The sequence below is a fragment of the Ranitomeya imitator genome, chromosome 8 (assembly GCF_032444005.1).
Source record: "Ranitomeya imitator isolate aRanImi1 chromosome 8, aRanImi1.pri, whole genome shotgun sequence".
Classification (NCBI taxonomy): Eukaryota; Metazoa; Chordata; class Amphibia; order Anura; family Dendrobatidae; genus Ranitomeya; species Ranitomeya imitator.
The window spans coordinates 94564341-94585042 of NC_091289.1; the positions used below are offsets into that span (position 1 = coordinate 94564341).

The 20702-nt window shown below is 42.9% G+C and overlaps 1 protein-coding gene across 1 annotated transcript in view; it reads left to right on the forward strand.

The window, feature by feature from the left end:
- The window catches only part of MYH9 (myosin heavy chain 9), a 234002-nt gene that overhangs the window by 113179 nt on the left and 100121 nt on the right, over positions 1-20702 (forward strand). Inside the window, exons 16-17 of the mRNA XM_069737169.1 lie at positions 4169-4362; positions 4456-4577. Of these exons, the coding sequence (XP_069593270.1) occupies positions 4169-4362; positions 4456-4577 (316 nt within the window). The remainder of the gene's footprint in view (positions 1-4168; positions 4363-4455; positions 4578-20702) is intronic.

Consider the following 20702-nt stretch of genomic DNA (forward strand, 5'->3'; position numbering starts at 1 on the left):
CGTTATACCCTCTATGTAAAGTTCTTTCACTGTGCATTTTCACAAACGACAATTTTCATACTACCAAGGGGTCGAAAAATAGTTTTTGTTCTAAATGTTAGTAGAGGCTAAAGCATGAGCATCTGTATCACAATAGAATATATTTAATCACCAAACACACTTTGCATGGGTTTTTCCTTAGTGTTTTTTTTTTTTTTTTTTTTAAAGCTAGTTTATAACTTTGTACAACATTGCGATGGTTGGTTTAGTGCAGTGTTTCTCAAATCCTGTCCTCACGGCCCCAAACGCATCACGTTTTCAGGATTTCCTCTTCGCACAGGTGAGGACATGTGGCCGTTTCTAATGCCTTAATAATTCAATCACCTGTACAATACTAATGAAATCCTGAAAACACGATCTGTTGGGGACCGTGAGGACTGGAGTTTAAGAAACACTGGTTTAGAGGTTTCTATTTTTACAATCCTTTCTAAAAGACTGAACTTATAGCTGTATAACTATAGAAGTAACTAAAAAGAAACTAACTGTAGAAGTATAGTGTACTTCTACCTGTAATGATGTTGCACATTCAAAAGCTGGAACCCGAGGGGAAAAAAAGAAATATATATACATACACCCTACAATACAATAAGTAAATGGTAATAGTACATGTAAATAACAAAGTATATGGTTAATACGATTTTGATCAAAAAGCATACAAGCCATCCCACCACATGGTGTAACCATCGGGACAACCCTGACCTGTTTCTAGTATTAATACCGTACTTTGCTCTTGCTCACATTGATGTCATTTCAGAGTCCAATAGACACCTATCCATGGGATGCTATACAGATGAAATGCTTAGCTTTGTAAAAGCTGGAGTTGTGCTCCCGTTTTGAAGTACAAGGTTACAGCAAAAAACCTATATGCCGGTATACATGCTAAGTGTAAGAGCACGTTCACACTGGCCATTTCACAGACAAAACCCAAGAAAAAGCAATGCACATATACCCTACAGTATAAGTAATTAAGAGATAAGTGAGCACTAAAATGCTTGGGTGCTCATCTCGAGTAACGAGTACAATAAGAGTCAATGGGAAAACTGAGCATTATTCTGGTAGACCCTACAAGGATGTCTGGGAGGGGCAGTGAAAATGTTCAAATGGATGGGAAAAGTGCTGAATGGAAGGAGAACAGCGTGGGATAGACCCCTGGAAGCATCTGACTCCCAGATCACTGCTGAGAACAATGATGTAACACTTTTACTACACTTTAACCCGTTTATCCCATATGACGTACTATCCCGTCCATGTGACCTGGGACTTAATTCCCAGTGACGGGAAAGTTCGTCATATGTGATTGGCCGCGCTCTCAGGGGGAGCGCGGCCGGGCTGACGTATCACCCAACCCCAGATCACAAAAAATGGAGACGCTACAGGTATCGGCAAACTGCGCGATTTTTTTTTTTTTTTTTTTTTTTTTTTAAATCAAAGTTTGGAATTATTTTTTTTTACCACTTAAATAATAACCTAGACATGTTGGGTGTCTATGAACTTGTGATGACCTGGAGAATCATAATGGCAGGTGAGTTTTAGCATTTAGTGAACCTAGCGAAAAAGCCAAACAAAAAAAAGTGTGGGATTGCACTTCTTTTTTTTTTTTTGCAATTTCACCACACTTGGAATTTTTTTTTTTTCCCTGTTTTCTAGTACACGACATAATAAAACCAATGATGTCTTTCAAAAGTACAACTTGTCCCCAAAAAATAAGCCCTCACATGGCCATATTTACAAAAAAATAAAAAAGTTATGGCTAGGAGAAGGAGAGCTAAAAACGAAAACGCAAAACCAAAAAAACTGGGGTCATTAAAAAGATTAAAAGTGGGCCTCCCACACATTCCGTTCACATTGGTATGTATTGGTACTCCTAGACTCATTAAAGGGACACTGTCACCTGAATTTGGAGGGAACAATCTTCAGCCATGGAGGCGGGGTTTTCAGGTGTTTGATTCACCCTTTCCTTACATGCTGGCTGCAATATTGGATTGAAGTTCATTCTCTGTCCTCCATAGTACACGCCTGCGCAAGGTAAGATTGCCTTGTGCAGGCATGTACTACGGAGGACAGAGAAGGAACTTCAATCCAATATTGCAGCCAGCATGCAGCCAGCGGGTAAGGAAAGGGTGAATCAAAAACCCCAAAACCCCGCCTCTATGGCTGAAGATTGTTCCCTCCAAATTCAGGTGACAGTGTCCCTTTAAGGCTATGCACGAAGTGCAAGTCCTGCCAAAACCCCTGATGTCACACGGCCAGCCAATCACCGTAATGCCACAAGCAAGATTGCTATGGTGTTAAAATGACACGCCGGCAATCCCACTTGCTTATTGGCTGCGTAACAGGTGCCAAACGTGGAGCGGGGATTCGAGTTTTACATAGAGCATTGCTCTCCAAACAACGAGTACATCCGAGCACCATGATATTCAAGTGATAACAATATCACAGAGCATGTTCACTCATCCCTAGTAAATAACCTTACCATAGGTTCGTGTCTCAGTTGGGACCCTCTCCTGCTCTTGGGTATTCGCATTGTCATTGACGCATGGTAAAGTTTTAATACAAGTCAGGTGGATACATCTTGACATGGTGAGATGACTTCTATGTTTTTTTTTAATCAAATTAACATTAACGAAGTACTGTTAAATATTTTTACTATTTACCGTATTTTTCTGACGTATAAAACTACTTCTTTACACCCTGAAAATCTCCTCAAAAGTCGGGGTTGTCTTATATGTCAGGTACAGCATATGCGGAGCGGTCCCGGATGGTTCCCAGGGTCTGGAGGAGAAAAGACTCTCCTTCAGGCCCTGGGATCCATATTCATGTAAAAAAAAATATGGATATACTTACCTTCCGACGGCCCCCGGAGTTCTCCCGGCTCTCCGCGATGCATGCGGCGGCTTGCGTTCCCAGGGATGTATTGCACCTCAAAGGAGGTAAGACTACACTCGGTGTATAAGATGACCCCCGAAAAGTTGGGGGTCGTCTTATACGCCGAAAAATACGGGTACTTGCTGTAGCATATGCTTTTTTTTTTTTTTCTTGGGTTTTGTCTGTGAAATGAGCAGTGTGAACATGCTCTTACACTTTGAACTTATACCAGCTTATATTACAGGACAGTTTATTGGCTTTTGTTCCAGTCAAAAGCTGGCGTCAACGCAGCAGAAAAAAAAACATTCCACCACTATGGCCAATGTTTGTTTGTTTTTTGGGTATGAGACATGTCAGACAGCCCTGATCTCCTTATGTAACATGCATTATAAGGAAGCATTGGGAGTAGAGCATAATGATACCTTTCTGATAAGGCCTCCCCAGTCAGCCTGTGGGAATGGGATGCACTGTTGAGTTTAGCTGGTTTTTTTTTTTTTTTTTTTTTTTTTTGATCCGCTCCTCTCACAGCATGGTTACCTCAGCTGTACTGCTGTACTGTAGGGGCCACTAATCGCTAGTCAGCTGTGGTCAGGATAACTTGTACTTGCTCTACAGTCTGATTAGAGCAGGCTGTTATTAGATTTTGCCCTGGAGTGGCCAGATCAGACCAGCTACTCCTGTGAGGCAGACTGCTCTGCAGTGAGAGCAGAATCAGAAAGTGAGTCTAGAAAACCGAAGTGTGCCACTGATATCTATTGTGCTATGGACTGTATATGGGGTGTATGGGGGGTACAACAGAGCTGACATTGCTAGGAGGAGAAAAAAGCAAATAGAAGGGATTGTAATATGACACATCTAGATAAAGCTGTACTGCCCCATCTCCCCACATGGACTGGCTGGGACCTTATCTGAAAGGCGCTAGTCATCTGTACTCTATTCCAATGCTCCTCATGCAGGAGGTTAGACCAGGAGAGCAAAGATTAATCTGCTCAGCAGTCACTTTTACATCATGTGTCCAGTTCAGCATGAAAACTGTCGCAGTGTCCTTTTCAAGTTATACAAAATGTTTATACAAGCTGTTACTGTACATATGGCAGCAAAACAGTTCTGTGCATTAAGATTGTTTTAAACTAATATAAAAAATATATATTTTATATTATATAGTATATTATATATTATGTTATATAGTATATTATATAGTAAATATTATATTGTATATTAAATAAATAAAATATTTTTTTCCTCTCCTTGTATGCCATTGTAGTGGATCGCATTGTCGGCTTGGATCAAGTTGCAGGCATGGGTGACTCTGCATCACCTGGAGTATTTAAGACGAGAAAAGGAATGTTCCGTACTGTAGGTCAATTATACAAGGAACAACTGTCTAAACTTATGGCCACTCTAAGAAACACAAATCCAAACTTTGTACGTTGCATCATCCCTAACCATGAGAAAAAGGTACTATATGATGCAATTTGCTATCTGTGCAAAGAATGATCAAGTAATTATTGTAATCTTGAAACAGTAGATTTTGCTTTTTATCCCCTCTAGGCTGGTAAATTGGACGCCCACTTGGTGCTAGATCAGCTGCGCTGTAATGGTGTGCTGGAGGGCATCAGAATCTGCAGACAAGGCTTTCCCAATAGAGTTGTTTTCCAAGAGTTTCGGCAAAGGTAGGGACTGTAAATTGGTTCTAAGATTGTACAATAGTTTATTACTCAATTTAAATTGCCCTGGAAGTTGGGCTGTTTAAAAAAAAGTTGAACAATGGTTTTAAGAAAAACCAGTGTAGGTAACGAAATCACAAGGTTCTGTTTTTATGCCCGGTCTACGTTTTTCACTTACAATTTTGTGTATAATGTAAACCAGCCAAAAAAAGTTAAAGGCTTGTTTTTTTTTTTTTTGTTTTATGCATGTTTCACATTTGACTTGTTGGCATGTTCCTTTTTTTTCACTTCGACTTCTAGTAGATGCAGAAAATCTATGGGGAAAATCTGCTTTTAAAACTTAACGTTCGCACGATAAATTGGCATGTTGTGGACTTGAAACAAGCATCGCAGGTCAATTTTATGCTGAGTAAATAAAAGCTCAGGGGGAAGAAGTTTCTATAAATCCCATCCATGCTGCTGGAACTGAGACTCTGCATTTTTGACGCAGCAAAAAAATATGGAACCCCAAAAAAACTCAATAAAAATTCACCATGAGCATAAAGCCTAATACCTACAGGCTATAATTTTCATAGGTTATAATATTTGAGCCTATAACTTTCCATAAATTTGTCAAATGTTTATATACTTGGTCAACCTTTGAAGGGAGGATGGATGGGGTCATGCATCGCAACATTTTGGCCAACAACCTTCCTCCCTCAGTAAGAATACTGAAGATGGATCGTGGATGGGTTCTCCAGCATGACAATTACCTAAAACACAGTCGCGGCAACGGAGTGGCTCCGTAAGAAGCTTTACAAGGTCCTGGTGTGGCCTAGCCAGTCTCCATACCTAAACCCAATAGAAAGTGTTTGCCCAGTGGCAGACCCAAGATCTGGAGAAGATCTGTATGGAGTGGGCCAAAATCCCTGCTGCAGTGTATGCAAACATGGTCAAGAATGACAGGAAACATCTGACCTCTCCAATTTCAAACAAATGTTTCTGAACCTAACATGAAGTTCTATTTTATTCGGTCTCCCATGACCGTACCACGAGAGAGGGGATCCGCCCTTCAGGGACAGGAAACCTTTCAGACATAAAAGGGTGGTACCTCTCTCCCTCATCAGTTGGCTTCCTCTCCCTGACAGGGGAACCTTGTCCGACATACCTTTTTGAAGAGGTAGAAGATTGAAGGTTTTGCCCAGGCCCGTCTTGGTCCCCTATCTCGGTCTGTCCGGTGTGCTGTAAGCGCCACTTTGCAGGGGGGCTGCAGGTGTAGGCGACAGCAGATGAAGCAGCCTCCAGGAGGGAGAGCTAACTTGAGGAATGGTCCGTCGCCGCAGGTGCTGATGAGTAGGCTGGCGCTATCCCCAGCGGTCTCGATAATGCTGACAGGTTTTTTTTTCCCGGAGGCCGCGGCGGTGGCTCATGCATCCATATTGGGGCAGCTACGGGGCATCTGGTGCGCTCTGACGGCAGGGCCAGGTCGCGACCTGTGATGCGGCCAGCGTGGGGCGGGGCCTGATGACACGACCGTAGGTTTGATGCAGCCGCAGGCGTGACATGTCAGGCATGCGCTGTAGATGCCGCTGGAGGTCCTTGATGACGCGGTGGGGCACGCCCTGATGACGTCGGGGTCACCAGAGAACATGACGTTCGTTGGAAGGGGGACATACCTGGACAACGGTGAGGCCATGCGTGGAGCGGAGGTCAGGGCCAAAAAAGGGATGTAGCCGCACGTGGTCTGAGTGCACCGTCGCAGGGGAGGGTGACTTTAAGCGATTGGAAGAGCACCAGGCAAACCATTGTAGTATCCTGCTGGCCCCTACCGGGGACAGTATCTGAGGGAATGACCAGCTATTTAAGGCGGCCAGGATGGCAGCCAGCTGCTTCCAGGTCCATTTTTAAAGATGGAGTCACCAGGGCAGCAGCTACTCACGGAGAAGCCCCATGTAAGGACTACCCAACGGTGAGCTAGAAAGTGGTCGCGCTGATGGCTTAAGGATTAGACAAAGGAATAGCCTGGATAAATCTCCAGCCCATAAGGACAACCCGGTGGCTGAGGGTGACACCCCCCTCATGCCCCCCCTCCCCCGGCACGTGGATTACAGTACCATTCAGTTATGGGTAAGTGATCTTCGAGAAAGTTCACTTGTTGATGTCAGAGCAGAGGTTCAGTGAGCTCCCTTTCCCAGGAGAGTATTGTTAGAAGACTACCTAGATCTCCTGTCCGTATCGGGGAGTGACTCGCAGGGGAGGCTATACCAGATTCATCCTCATTGTCTTCATCTTCAGAGACCCGGTCAAGCCACTCCGGTTTCCCGCTGGACAAGTTGAACCGGTTAGTGAAGGCAGTAAACAGTACAATGGGTATTGTGGAACCCCAGCCGGAGAGGTCCATCCAGGACATGTTTGAGGGGCTGAATTGGAAAACCCACAGATCCTTTCCAGTTAACGAAAAGGAATGGAAAAAAACCTGAAAGGAAAGGTTCTCTACCTCCAGCCTTCAAAAGTAGGTACCCTTTTGAGGATTCAGCCTCATCCTCATGAGATAAAGCCCAAAATTAAACGCAGCTGTCGCTAAAGCGTCCAGGAAAACCTCTACCATTTGAGGATATGGGAAGTTTGAAGGACCAGTTGGACAGGAAATCTGATGTTTTTCTAAATGGTGCCAGGGAAACGTCGGCAGGATCCCTTAGGCCAGCAGTAACGGCTACCTGCACAGGTAGATCATTGATGGACTGGTTAGACCAATTAGAGAAACATAGAGAGGACTTCTAGAGAAGATACCCTTTCCTCCCTTCCTATGATCCAGGGAGCTGCTGCCTTTATATCAGATACTTCTGCGGACTCTGTAAGGTTAGCAGCAAGGGCGAGCAACCATTTCCAGTGCTGCTTGCAGGACCTTATGGCTGAAGAGTTGACCCAAGCGGTATGTCCAGCTATCGCCCCATATCTTTGCTCCCATTTTCTTCCAAACTCCTTGAGCAGCATTTCCATGTTGAACTTTCCTCTCACTTTGCATCTAACTCTCTCTCTTCGACAACCTACAATCTGGCTTCCGTCCCCACCATTCCACTGAGACTGTCCAGACCAAAATTACTAACGACTTACTTACAGCCAAAGCGAACAGACCATTCTCTATACTCCTCCTCCTAGACCTGTCCTCTGCCTTCGACACAGTTGACCACTGCCTCCTACTACATATCCTCTCTTCCTTTGGGGTCAAAGACCTTGCCCTATCTTGGATCTCCTCATACCTTGCCCAACCGCACATTTAGCGTTTCCTACTCCCATACTACCTATTCATCTCGCCCCCTCTGTTGGAGTCCCCCAAGGCTCTGTCCTAGAACCCTTACTCTTCTCAATCTATACACTCGGCCTGGGACAACTCATAAGGTCCTATGGCTTCCAGTACAATATGCCGATGACACTCGGATCTACATCTCTGGCCCAGATGTCACCTCTCTGCTCTCCAGAATCCCAGAGTGTCTATCAGCCATATCCTCCTTCTCCTCTTGCTTCCTCAAGCTTAATGTGGACAAATCTGAACTCATTATCTTTCATCCATCACGCATATCTTCCCTACCTGATCTATCTATCAAAATAAATGAAATCACACTTTCCCCTGTCCCCAAAATCCGCTGCCTCGGAGTAACCCTTGACTGTCTTGTCCTTCAAATCGCACATCCAAGCTCTCTCCACCTCCTGTCTCCTCCAGCTCAAAAATATTTCCATAATCTGTCATTTCCTCAACCCACACTCTACAAAAATGCTCGTGCATGCCCTAATCATATCCCGCCTCCACTACTGCAACATACTCCTCTGTGGCCTACCTTCTAACACTCTCGCACCCCTCCAGTCCATCCTTAACTCTGCTGCCCGACTAATCTCTCTCCTCGCTACACTCCTGCTTCACCTCTTTGCAAATCCCTTCACTGGCTCCCAATTTCCCAGCGTATCCAGTTTAAATTACGAACACTGACCTACAAAGCCATCCATAACCTTTCTCCTCCGTATATTTCCACACTAACCTCTCAATATCTTCCCTCACGTAATCTCCAGTCCTCCCAAGACCACCTCTCCTCCACGCTTATTCGCTCCTCACTCAATCGCCTCCAAGACTTTTCCCGAATATCACCCATCCTCCGGAATTCAGTGCCCCAACACATCCGGTTATCCTCTACTTTTGGATCCTTCAAAAGAAACCTGAAAACCCACCTCTTCAAGGAAGCTTACAGCTTGTGAAGACCCCACAGCCACCTCAACACCATTGGAGCTACTGCAACCCTCTACCTACTGTCCCCTTCGCCATAATCCTGTAGAATGTAAGCCCACAAGGGCAGGGTCCTCTTCCCTCTGTACCAGTCTGTCATTGTTGGTTTTGTTTACTGTAAGTGATATTTGTATTTTGATGTAACCCCTTCTCATGTACAGCACCATGGAATTAACCCCTTTCTGACATCTGACGTACTATCCCGTCGAGGTGGGGTGGGCCCCCGTATGCCCACCGACGGAATAGTATGTGATACGCGATCGGCCACTCTCACCGGGGGAGCGCGGCCGATCGCAGCCGGGTGTCAGCTGCCTATCGCAGCTGACATCCGGCACTATGTGCACGGAGCGGTCACGGACCGCCCCCGGCATGATCGCGGTGTGCCGGCGGTGCAGGGAAGAATCGCGCAGGGAGGGGGCTCCCTGCGGGCTTCCCTGAGACCCCTGCAGCAACGCTTGGTAAGCCTGCAGTTATGTAAGGCAGATCGCTGATCTGACAGGGATGTGCAATCTGTCAGATCAACGATCTGTGATTTCCCTCCCCCGGGACAGTGTTAAAAAAATTTCAAATGTGTAAAAAAATTAAAAAAAAAAATCCTAAATAATGGAAAAAAAAAAAATATATATATATACATAGTTACATAGTTACATAGTTATTAAGGTTGAAGGAAGACTATATGTCCATCTAGTTCAACCCATAGCCTAACCTAACATGCCCTAACATGTTGATCCAGAGGAAGGCAAAAAAACCCCATGTGCAAAGAGTAAGCTCCACATTGGGGAAAAAAATTCCTTCCCGACTCCACATACGGCAATCAGACTAGTTCCCTGGATCAACGCCCTATCAAGGAATCTAGTGTATATACCCTGTAACATTATACTTTTCCAGAAAGGTATCCAGTCCCCTCTTAAATTTAAGTAACGAATCACTCATTACAACATCACATGGCAGAGAGTTCCATAGTCTCACTGCTCTTACAGTAAAGAATCCATGTCTGTTATTATGCTTAAACCTTTTTTCCTCCAACCGCAGAGGATGCCCCCTTGTCCCTGTTTCAGGTCTATGATTAAAAAGATCATCAGAAAGGTCTTTGTACTGTCCCCTCATATATTTATACATTAAAATGAGATCACCCCTTAGTCTTCGTTTTTCCAAACTAAATAGCCCCAAGTGTAATAACCTATCTTGGTATTGCAGACCCCCCAGTCCTCTAATAACCTTGGTCGCTCTTCTCTGCACCCGCTCCAGTTCAGCTATGTCTTTCTTATACACCGGAGACCAGAACTGTGCACAGTATTCTAAGTGTGGTCGAACTAGTGACTTGTATAGAGGTAAAATTATATTCTCCTCATGAGCATCTATGCCTCTTTTAATGCATCCCATTATTTTATTTGCCTTTGTAGCAGCTGCCTGACACTGGCCACTGAATTTAAGTTTGTCATCCACCCATACACCCAGGTCTTTTTCATTGACGGTTTTGCCCAGAGTTTTAGAATTAAGCACATAATTATACATCTTATTACTTCTACCCAAGTGCATGACCTTACATTTATCCCCATTAAAGCTCATTTGCCATTTATCAGCCCAAGCTTCTAGTTTACATAAATCATCCTGTAGTATAAAATTGTCCTCCTCTGTATTGATTACCCTGCAGAGTTTAGTGTCATCTGCAAATATTGAAATTCTACTCTGAATGCCCCCTACAAGGTCATTAATAAATATGTTAAAAAGAAGAGGGCCCAATACTGACCCCTGTGGTACCCCACTGCTAACCGCTACCCAGTCCGAGTGTGCTCCATTAATAACCACCCTTTGTTTCCTATCCCTGAGCCAGCTCTCAACCCACTTGCACATATTTTCCCCTATCCCCATTATTCTCATTTTATGTATCAACCTTTTGTGTGGCACCGTATCAAAAGCTTTTGAAAAGTCCATATACACTACATCCACTGGGTTCCCTTGGTCCAATCCGGAACTTACCTCTTCATAGAAACCGATCAAATTAGTCTGACATGAACGGTCCCTAGTAAACCCGTGCTGATACTGGGTCATGAGGTTATTCCTCTTCAGATACTCCAGTATAGCGTCCCTTAGAATGCCCTCCAGGATTTTACCCACAGTAGAGGTTAAGCTTACTGGCCTATAGTTTCCGAGTTCAGTTTTTGTTCCCTTTTTGAATATTGGCACCACATTTGCTATACGCCAGTCCTGTGGCACAAACCCTGTTATTATGGAGTCTTTAAAGATTAAAAACAATGGTCTATCAATGACTGTACTTAATTCCTGCAGTACTCGAGGGTGTATCCCATCCGGGCCCGGAGATTTGTCAATTTTAGTGATTTTTAGACGCCGCCGCACTTCCTGCTGGGTTAAGCAGGTGACATTTAATTGGGAATTTTTATCACTAGACATTTTGTCTGCCATGGGATTTTCTTGTGTAAATACTGATGAAAAAAAGTCATTTAGCATATTGGCTTTTTCCTCATCCTCATCCACCATCTCACCCAGACTATTTTTAAGGGGGCCAACACTATCATTTTTTAGTTTCTTACTATTTATGTAGTTAAAGAATATTTTAGGATTATTTTTACTCTCTCTGGCAATGAGTCTCTCTGTCTCAATCTTTGCTGCCTTGATTTGCTTTTTACAGAATTTATTTAATTTTCTGTATTTATTTAATGCCTCCTCGCTACCTACTTCCTTTAATTCTCTAAATGCTTTCTTTTTGTCCCTTATTGCGCCCCTTACAGCTCTATTTAGCCATATTGGTTTATATATATATTATTATTATTATTATTATTATTATTATTATTATTATTATTATTATTATTATTATTATTATTATTATTATTATTATTATTATTATTTTATTTATATAGCGCCAACATATTCCGCAGCGCTTTACAAATTATAGAGGGGACTTGTACAGACAATAGACATTACAGCATAACAGAAATACAGTTCAAAACAGATACCAGGAGGAGTGAGGGCCCTGCTCGCAAGCTTACAAACTATGGGGAAAAGGGGAGACACGAGAGGTGGATGGTAACAATTGCTTTAGTTATTCGGACCAGCTATAGTGTAAGGCTCAGGTGTTCATGTAAAGCTGCATGAACCAGTTATCTGCCTAAGTATGTAGCAGTACAGACACAGAGGGCTAATAACTGCACAAAGCGTATGAGAACATGATGCGAGGAACCTTTTTTTTTTTTATAAATAGGCCACACAGGGATCGTTAGGTTAATGCATTGAGGCGGTAGGCCAGTCTGAACAAATGAGTTTTTAGGGCACGCTTAAAACTGTGGGGATTGGGGATTAATCGTATTAACCTAGGTAGTGCATTCCAAAGAATCGGCGCAGCACGTGTAAAGTCTTGGAGACGGGAGTGGGAGGTTCTGATTATTGAGGATGCTAACCTGAGGTCATTAGCGGAGCGGAGGGCACGGGTAGGGTGGTAGACTGATACCAGGGAGGAGATGTAGGGTGGTGCTGAGCCATGGAGTGCTTTGTGGATGAGGGTAGTAGTTTTGTACTGGATTCTGGAGTGGATGGGTAGCCAGTGTAATGACTGGCACAGGGTATAATATAAAAATATATATATATATATATATATATACACACACACATAAATACATTTATGTAAATAAAATAAAAAACAATAAAAGGACACATTTAGTATCGCCACGTCCGTACCGACCCGACCTATAAAACTGGCCCACTAGTAAACACCGTAGAAAAAAAGGCAAAAAACGCTTTATCATACCGCCGAACAAAAAGTGGAATAACACGCGATCAAAAAGACAGATATAAATAACCATGGTACCGCTGAAAACGTCATCTTGTCCCGCAAAAAACGAGCCGCCATACAGCATCATCAGCACAAAAATTAAAAAGGTAAAGTCCTGAGAATAAAGCGATGCAAAAATAATTATTTTTTCTATAAAATAGTTTATCGTATAAAAGCGCCAAAACATAAAAAATGATGTAAATGAGGTATCGCTGTAATTGTACTGACCCGTAGAATAAAACTGCTTTATCAATTTTACCAAACGCGGAACGGTATAAACGCCTCCCCCAAAAGAAATTCATGAATAGCTGGTTTTTGGTCATTCTGCCTCACAAAAATCGGAATAAAAAGCGATCAAAAAATGTCACATGCCCAAAAATGTTACCAATAAAAACGTCAACTCGTCCCGCAAAAACAAGACCTCACATGACACTGTGGACCAAAATATGGAAAAATTATAGCTCTCAAAATGTGGTAACGCAAAAAATATTTTTTGCAATAAAAAGCGTCTTTCAGTGTGTGACTGCTGCCAATTATAAAAATCCGCTAAAAAACCCGCTATAAAAGTAAATCAAACCCCCCCTTCATCACCCCCTTAGTTAGGGAAAATTTTAAAAAATGTGTTTATTTCCATTTTCCCATTAGTGTTGGGGCTGGGGCTAAAGCTGGGGTTGGGGCTAAAGTTGGGGTTGGGGTTTAGATTACATTTACGGTTGGGAATAGGGTTGGGATTAGGGTTAGGGGTGTGTCAGGGTTAGATATGTGGTTAGGGTTACTGTTGGGACTAGGGTTAGGGGTGTGTTTGGATTAGGGTTTCAGTTATAATTGGGGGGTTTCCACTGTTTAGGCACATCAGGGGCTCTCCAAACGCGACATGGCGTCCGATCTCAATTCCAGCCAATTCTGCGTTGAAAAAGTAAAACAGTGCTCCTTCCCTTCCGAGCTCTCCCGTGTGCCCAAACAGGGGTTTACCCCAACATATGGGGTATCGGCGTACTCAGGACAAATAGGACAACAGCTTTTGGGGTCCATTTTCTCCTGTTACCCTTTGTAAAATAAAACAAATTGGAGCTGAAGTAAATTATTGGTGAAAAAAAGTGAAATGTTCATTTTTATTTAAACATTCCAAAAATTCCTGTGAAGCACCAGAAGGGTTAATAAACTTTTTGAATATGGTTTTGAGCACCTTGAGGGGTGCAGTTTTTAGAATGGTGTCACACTTGGGTATTTTTTATCATATAGACCCCTCAAAATGACTTCAAATGAGATGTGGTCCCTAAAAAAAAAAAAAAATGGTGTTGTAAAAATAAGAAATTGCTGGTCAACGTTTAACCCTTATAACTCACTAACAAAAAAAAAAATTTGGTTCCAAAATTGTGCTGATGTAAAGACATGTGGGAAATGTTACTTAAGTGTTGTGTTACATATATCTGTGATTTAATTGCATAAAAATTCAAAGTTTGAAAATTGTGAAATTTTCAAAATTTTCGCCAAATTTCCGTTTTTTTCATAAACACAGGTAATATGAGAGAAATTTTACCACTATCATGAAGTACAATATCACGAGAAAACAATGTCAGAATCACAGGGATCGGTTGAAGCGTTCCAGAGTTATAACCTCATAAAGGGACAGTGGTCAGAATTGTAAAAATTGGCCCGGTCATTAACGTGCAAACCACCCTTGGGGGTAAAGGGGTTAATGGTGCTATATAAATAAATAATAAAGTGTTGGCCAGGGGATATCCAGGCCAGATCAAAATTGTGCAGTATTCCGTGCAAAGGAGTTCATTTGTTTGGCCCAGTATTCAATGAACTTCTGGAGAAGGTAGGGGATAGCAAGAAAAAGTTCCCTACCTTGACAGGACCTTCATATGGGCGTGACTTCGGCAAGAGGTGGTCCGGCCGTAGGGGGTCAGCTAGAGGTAAGAGCAGATGAAAAACACCGCCACCTGTAAGTAGCTAAGCATTTATTCGGTCTCCCATGACAACACCAAAAGAGAATTACAGAGATATAAAGAAAGTAGGGAGGGACTACTGCCTCAAGCACCCTTCTCCCAAATGTGAGATCGGAGGAGCCACCCAAATCCAGTCTATAATGCTTAAAGAACATGGATGAAGACCATGTAGCTGCCTTACATATGTCCTCAATCGACACTTCCGATCTCTCTGCCCAGGATGTCACCATGTCATTTTCTATTGTCTCAAATATTTCATGGAATAAAATGTAATTTAGTAAAAAATATTTCAAGGTGGTTTTCTGGTTCTTATTTTTAGATTTGCTCATAGTTGAAGTGTACCTACGATTAAAATTAGACCTCTCCATTTTTCCTTTGTAGATGGAAAAACTTGCAAAATCTGCAGGGTAGCAAAGAAATCCAAACCAAATCGCTCGCTAGGAGATTCCACTGCTCTAGCCAGGAACATAAGAGATCAGCCTTACTTTTGGGCAGATCCAAATCTGTAACGAGCTCATTCAATTCACTTTGATTCAGTTCAGGTTGAGGACAAAGTCTGGGTCATGAGGAACATGCTTCATGACACAAGGTGCTCTTTTCTTCCTTGACTTAACTGTTCTGGGACTTTAAGAACCAGCAGTTCTTGTGTGTGGTACTAGGTGTATTGCAGATGTAATGTTTATATACTGTCCACTTCACTTTCTTCCTTAACCCCTTTCTGACCTCGGACGGGAAGTATGTCTGAGGTCAGAACCCCCTCTTTGATGCGGGCTCTGGCGGTGAGTCCACATCAAAGCTGGGACATGTCGGCTGATTTGTACAGCTGACATGTGCCCGCAATAGCGGCCGGTGGAATCGCGGTCCACCTGCCGCTTTTAACTAATTAAATGCCGCTGTCAAATGCGGACAGCGGCATTTAACTAGTGCTTCCAGCCATCGGGCCGAAAATGAGTGCATATCTGACCCTCGTCACATGATCGGGGGTCAGCAATGTGTCAGCATGACAACCAGAGGTCTTTTGAAGACTTCTATGGTTGCTGATGGTGGATTGCTGTGAGCGCCAGCCTGTGGTCGGCGCTCATAGCAATGCAGTAAATCTACTACATAGGAGCAATCTGAGCATCGCTCCTATGTAGCAGAGCCGATCAGGCTATGCCAGCTTCTAGCCTCCCATGGAGGCTATTGAAGCATGGTATAAGTGGGAGAAATTTTTTTTTTTTTTTAAAAATATGAAAAAAAAATATCTAAGTTTAAATCTCCCCCTTTTGCTCCATTCAAAATAAAACCATAAAAATCAAATCTACACATATTTGGTATCTCCGCGTTCAGAATCGCCCGATCTATCAATAAAAAAAGGATTAACCTGATATAGCTAAACTGCGTAGCGAGAAAAATTTGAAACGCCAGTTACTTTTTTTTTTGGTCGGCGCGACATTGCATTAAAATGCAATAACGGGCGATCGAAAGAACGCACTGCACCAAAATGGTATCACTAAAAATGTCAGCTCGCCACGCAAAAAGCAAGCCCTCACCCAAACACAGAACACGAAAAATGGAGACGCTACGGGTATTGGAAAACTGCGCTTTTTTTTTTTTTTTTTTTAACCACTTGCTTAACAAATAACCTAGACATGTATGGTGTCTATGAACTCGTAATGACTTGGACAATGAAAATGGCAGGTAGGTCAGTTTTAGCATTTGGTGAACCTAGCAAAAAAAGCCAAACAAAAAACAAGAGTGGGATTGCTCTGTTTTGCAATTTCACCACACTTGGAAACTTACAGTTTAATGTAGTTCAAAAGTACAACTTGTCCCGCAAAAAATAAGCTCTCTCATGACCATATTGACGGAAAAATAAAAAAATTAATGCTGTCAAGGGGAGCAAAGAACGAAAATGCAAAACTGAAAGCTGGGGTCATGAAGGGGTTAAAACTCCTTTCCTGATGGGAGCCACAATGCAGGAATGGCAACTGGTAGTCTGATCGGTTGCCTCTCTCCAGATCATTGGGACTGCAAAAGAGATAAATTGCCTCTTCCCATGCAACCACTGGGTAAGATGTGATGCATGTGTGGAGCCCAACTCTTGTGCTGATTTTCTATTCTGCAGCCAAAATACAGGTTGTAGCTTTCCTAAGGCTGGGTTCCCATTGCGTTATGGGACCGCGTTAAACGGACAGCGTTGCACGGCGAAATTAACGCCGTGCAACGCGGCCGTTAACGCGCCCATTCACGCTAATGGGAACGCACTTCACTAGCGCGTGCCATGTTCGGCACGCGCTAGCGACGCGCCGGTGATTCCTGGCGCGCCGCGGACGCTGCTTGCAGCGTCCGAGGCGCGCCCGCGGTCCGTTCCCCGCTCTCGCAGATCGGGGATCTGCGAGAGCGGGGACGTTACCGCGACCCCGACCGCAGCCCCATAGAAAACATTGCGTTAGCGCAATCCGCTAGCGCTAAACGGATTGCACTAACGCAATGTGACCCTAGCCTTATCATGGTAGTCAAGTTTCACCTTTTTGATACAAAAATGACTTCTGCATATGAAGCAAAAAACTATCCGCTTTGTTACTGCACAAACAAGGCATATCTGAAGAGACCTGACAAATGCTAAGAAACTAGGCTAATTCTAAAGCTGTGTATGCCTTACACAGAGCATTTATAAAAGTAGCTGATGCAACTGCTATTATAGGATTGTCGTCGGAGTGGAGTTGGCATTTTTTGAGTAGTCACCTTAAGATAGAATACTGTAGGCTTAATAGGTTACATAGTTGCATAGTTATTAAGGTTGAAGGAAGACTATATGTCCATCTAGTTCAACCCATAGCCTAACCTAACATGCCCTAACATGTTGATCCAGAGGAAGGCAAAAAAACCCCATGTGCAAAGAGTAAGCTCCACATTGGGGAAAAAAATTCCTTCCCGACTCCACATACGGCAATCAGACTAGTTCCCTGGATCAACGCCCTATCAAGGAATCTAGTGTATATACCCTGTAACATTATACTTTTCCAGAAAGGTATCCAGTCCCCTCTTAAATTTAAGTAATGAATCACTCATTACAACATCACACGGCAGAGAGTTCCATAGTCTCACTGCTCTTACAGTAAAGAATCCGTGTCTGTTATTATGCTTAAACCTTTTTTCCTCCAACCGCAGAGGATGCCCCCTTGTCCCTGTTTCAGGTCTATGATTAAAAAGATCATCAGAAAGGTCTTTGTACTGTCCCCTCATATATTTATACATTAAAATGAGATCACCCCTTAGTCTTCGTTTTTCCAAACTAAATAGCCCCAAGTGTAATAACCTATCTTGGTATTGCAGACCCCCCAGGCCTCTAATAACCTTGGTCGCTCTTCTCTGCACCCGCTCCAGTTCAGCTATGTCTTTCTTATACACCGGAGACCAGAACTGTGCACAGTATTCTAAGTGTGGTCGAACTAGTGACTTGTATAGAGGTAAAATTATATTCTCCTCATGAGCATCTATGCCTCTTTTAATGCATCCCATTATTTTATTTGCCTTTGTAGCAGCTGCCTGACACTGGCCACTGAATTTAAGTTTGTCATCCACCCATACACCCAGGTCTTTTTCATTGACGGTTTTGCCCAGAGTTTTAGAATTAAGCACATAATTATACATATTATTACTTCTACCCAAGTGCATGACCTTACATTTATCCCCATTAAAGCTCATTTGCCATTTATCAGCCCAAGCTTCTAGTTTACATAAATCATCCTGTAATATAAAATTGTCCTCCTCTGTATTGATTACCCTGCAGAGTTTAGTGTCCTCTGCAAATATTGAAATTCTACTCTGAATGCCCCCTACAAGGTCATTAATAAATATGTTAAAAAGAAGAGGGCCCAATACTGACCCCTGTGGTACCCCACTGCTAACCGCTACCCAGTCCGAGTGTGCTCCATTAATAACCACCCTTTGTTTCCTATCCCTGAGCCAGCTCTCAACCCACTTGCACATATTTTCCCCTATCCCCATTATTCTCATTTTATGTATCAACCTTTTGTGTGGCACCGTATCAAAAGCTTTTGAAAAGTCCATATACACTACATCCACTGGGTTCCCTTGGTCCAATCCGGAACTTACCTCTTCATAGAAACTGATCAAATTAGTCTGACATGAACGGTCCCTAGTAAACCCGTGCTGATACTGGGTCATGAGGTTATTCCTCTTCAGATACTCCAGTATAGCGTCCCTTAGAATGCCCTCCAGGATTTTACCCACAGTAGAGGTTAAGCTTACTGGCCTATAGTTTCCGAGTTCAGTTTTTGTTCCCTTTTTGAATATTGGCACCACATTTGCTATACGCCAGTCCTGTGGCACAGACCCTGTTATTATGGAGTCTTTAAAGATTAAAAATAATGGTCTATCAATGACTGTACTTAATTCCTGCAGTACTCGAGGGTGTATCCCATCCGGGCCCGGAGATTTGTCAATTTTAGTGATTTTTAGACGCCGCCGCACTTCCTGCTGGGTTAAGCAGGTGACATTTAATTGGGAATTTTTATCACTAGACATTTTGTCTGCCATGGGATTTTCTTGTGTAAATACTGATGAAAAAAAGTCATTTAGCATATTGGCTTTTTCCTCATCCTCATCCACCATCTCACCCAGACTATTTTTAAGGGGGCCAACACTATCATTTTTTAGTTTCTTACTATTTATGTAGTTAAAGAATATTTTAGGATTATTTTTACTCTCTCTGGCAATGAGTCTCTCTGTCTCAATCTTTGCTGCCTTGATTTGCTTTTTACAGAATTTATTTAATTTTCTGTATTTATTTAATGCCTCCTCACTACCTACTTCCTTTAATTCTCTAAATGCTTTCTTTTTGTCACTTATTGCGCCCCTTACAGCTCTATTTAGCCATATTGGTTTCCTCCTATTTCTAATATGTTTATTCCCATACGGTATATACTGTGCACAGGTCCTATCCAGGATGCTAATAAACGTCTCCCATTTTCTCTGTGCATTTTTGTGTCTCAGGATATCGTCCCAGTTAATTGCACCAAGATCCTCTCTCATCCGTTGGAAATTTGCCCTCCTGAAGTTTAGTGTCCTTGTAACCCCTCTACTACACATCTTTTTAAAGGATACATGAAAACTTATTATTTTGTGATCGCTATTTCCCAAGTATCCCCCAACCCTTATATTTGATATGCGGTCTGGCCTGTTGGTTAATATTAGGTCTAGCAGTGCCCCCCTTGTTGGGTCCTGAACCAGTTGTGAAAGGTAATTGTCTCTCATAATTGTCAAAAACCGATTACCTTTGCTGGAACTGCAGGTTTCTGTTCCCCAATCTATTTCAGGGTAGTTGAAGTCCCCCATAATAATGACTTCTCCTTGAGTCGCAGCTTCATCTATTTGCTTTACGAGGATATTCTCCATTGCTTCCATTATTTTTGGAGATTTATAACAAACCCCTATCAGTAATTTATTATTTTTTCCCCCTCCCCTTATCTCCACCCACAGGGATTCTACATTTTCATTAAATTCACCTATATTATCGCGCAGGATGGGTTTTAAGGATGATTTTACATATAGACACACCCCTCCCCCTCGCTTATCTGTACGGTCATTTCTGAACAGGCTATAGCCCTGCAAGTTAACAGCCCAGTCATGGCTCTCATCCAGCCACGTTTCAGATATCCCCACCATGTCATAATTATGCTCCAACAACATTAGTTCTAATTCGTCCATTTTGTTGGCGAGGCTTCTGGCATTAGTATACATGCACTTTATGTTCCTCTCTGTACTTCTATTTCTTAAATTATTAACTGTTCTGACCCCACCCCCCATGCCACCGCCACCCCCAACTTCCTTATTTGTGCCCAGGTCTCTGTCTGCACTATCTTCCCCTCCTATAAAATGAATACCCTCCCCCCCAATTCCTAGTTTAAACACTCCTCCAACCTTCTAGCCATTCTCTCCCCCAGCACAGCTGCACCCTCCCCATTGAGGTGCAGCCCGTCCCTAGCGTAGAGCCTGTAGCCAACTGAGAAGTCGGCCCAGTTCTGCAGGAACCCAAACCCCTCTTTCCTACACCAATTCTTGAGCCACTTATTAACCTCCCTAATCTCCCGTTGCCTCTCTGGCGTGGCACGTGGTACCGGCAGTAT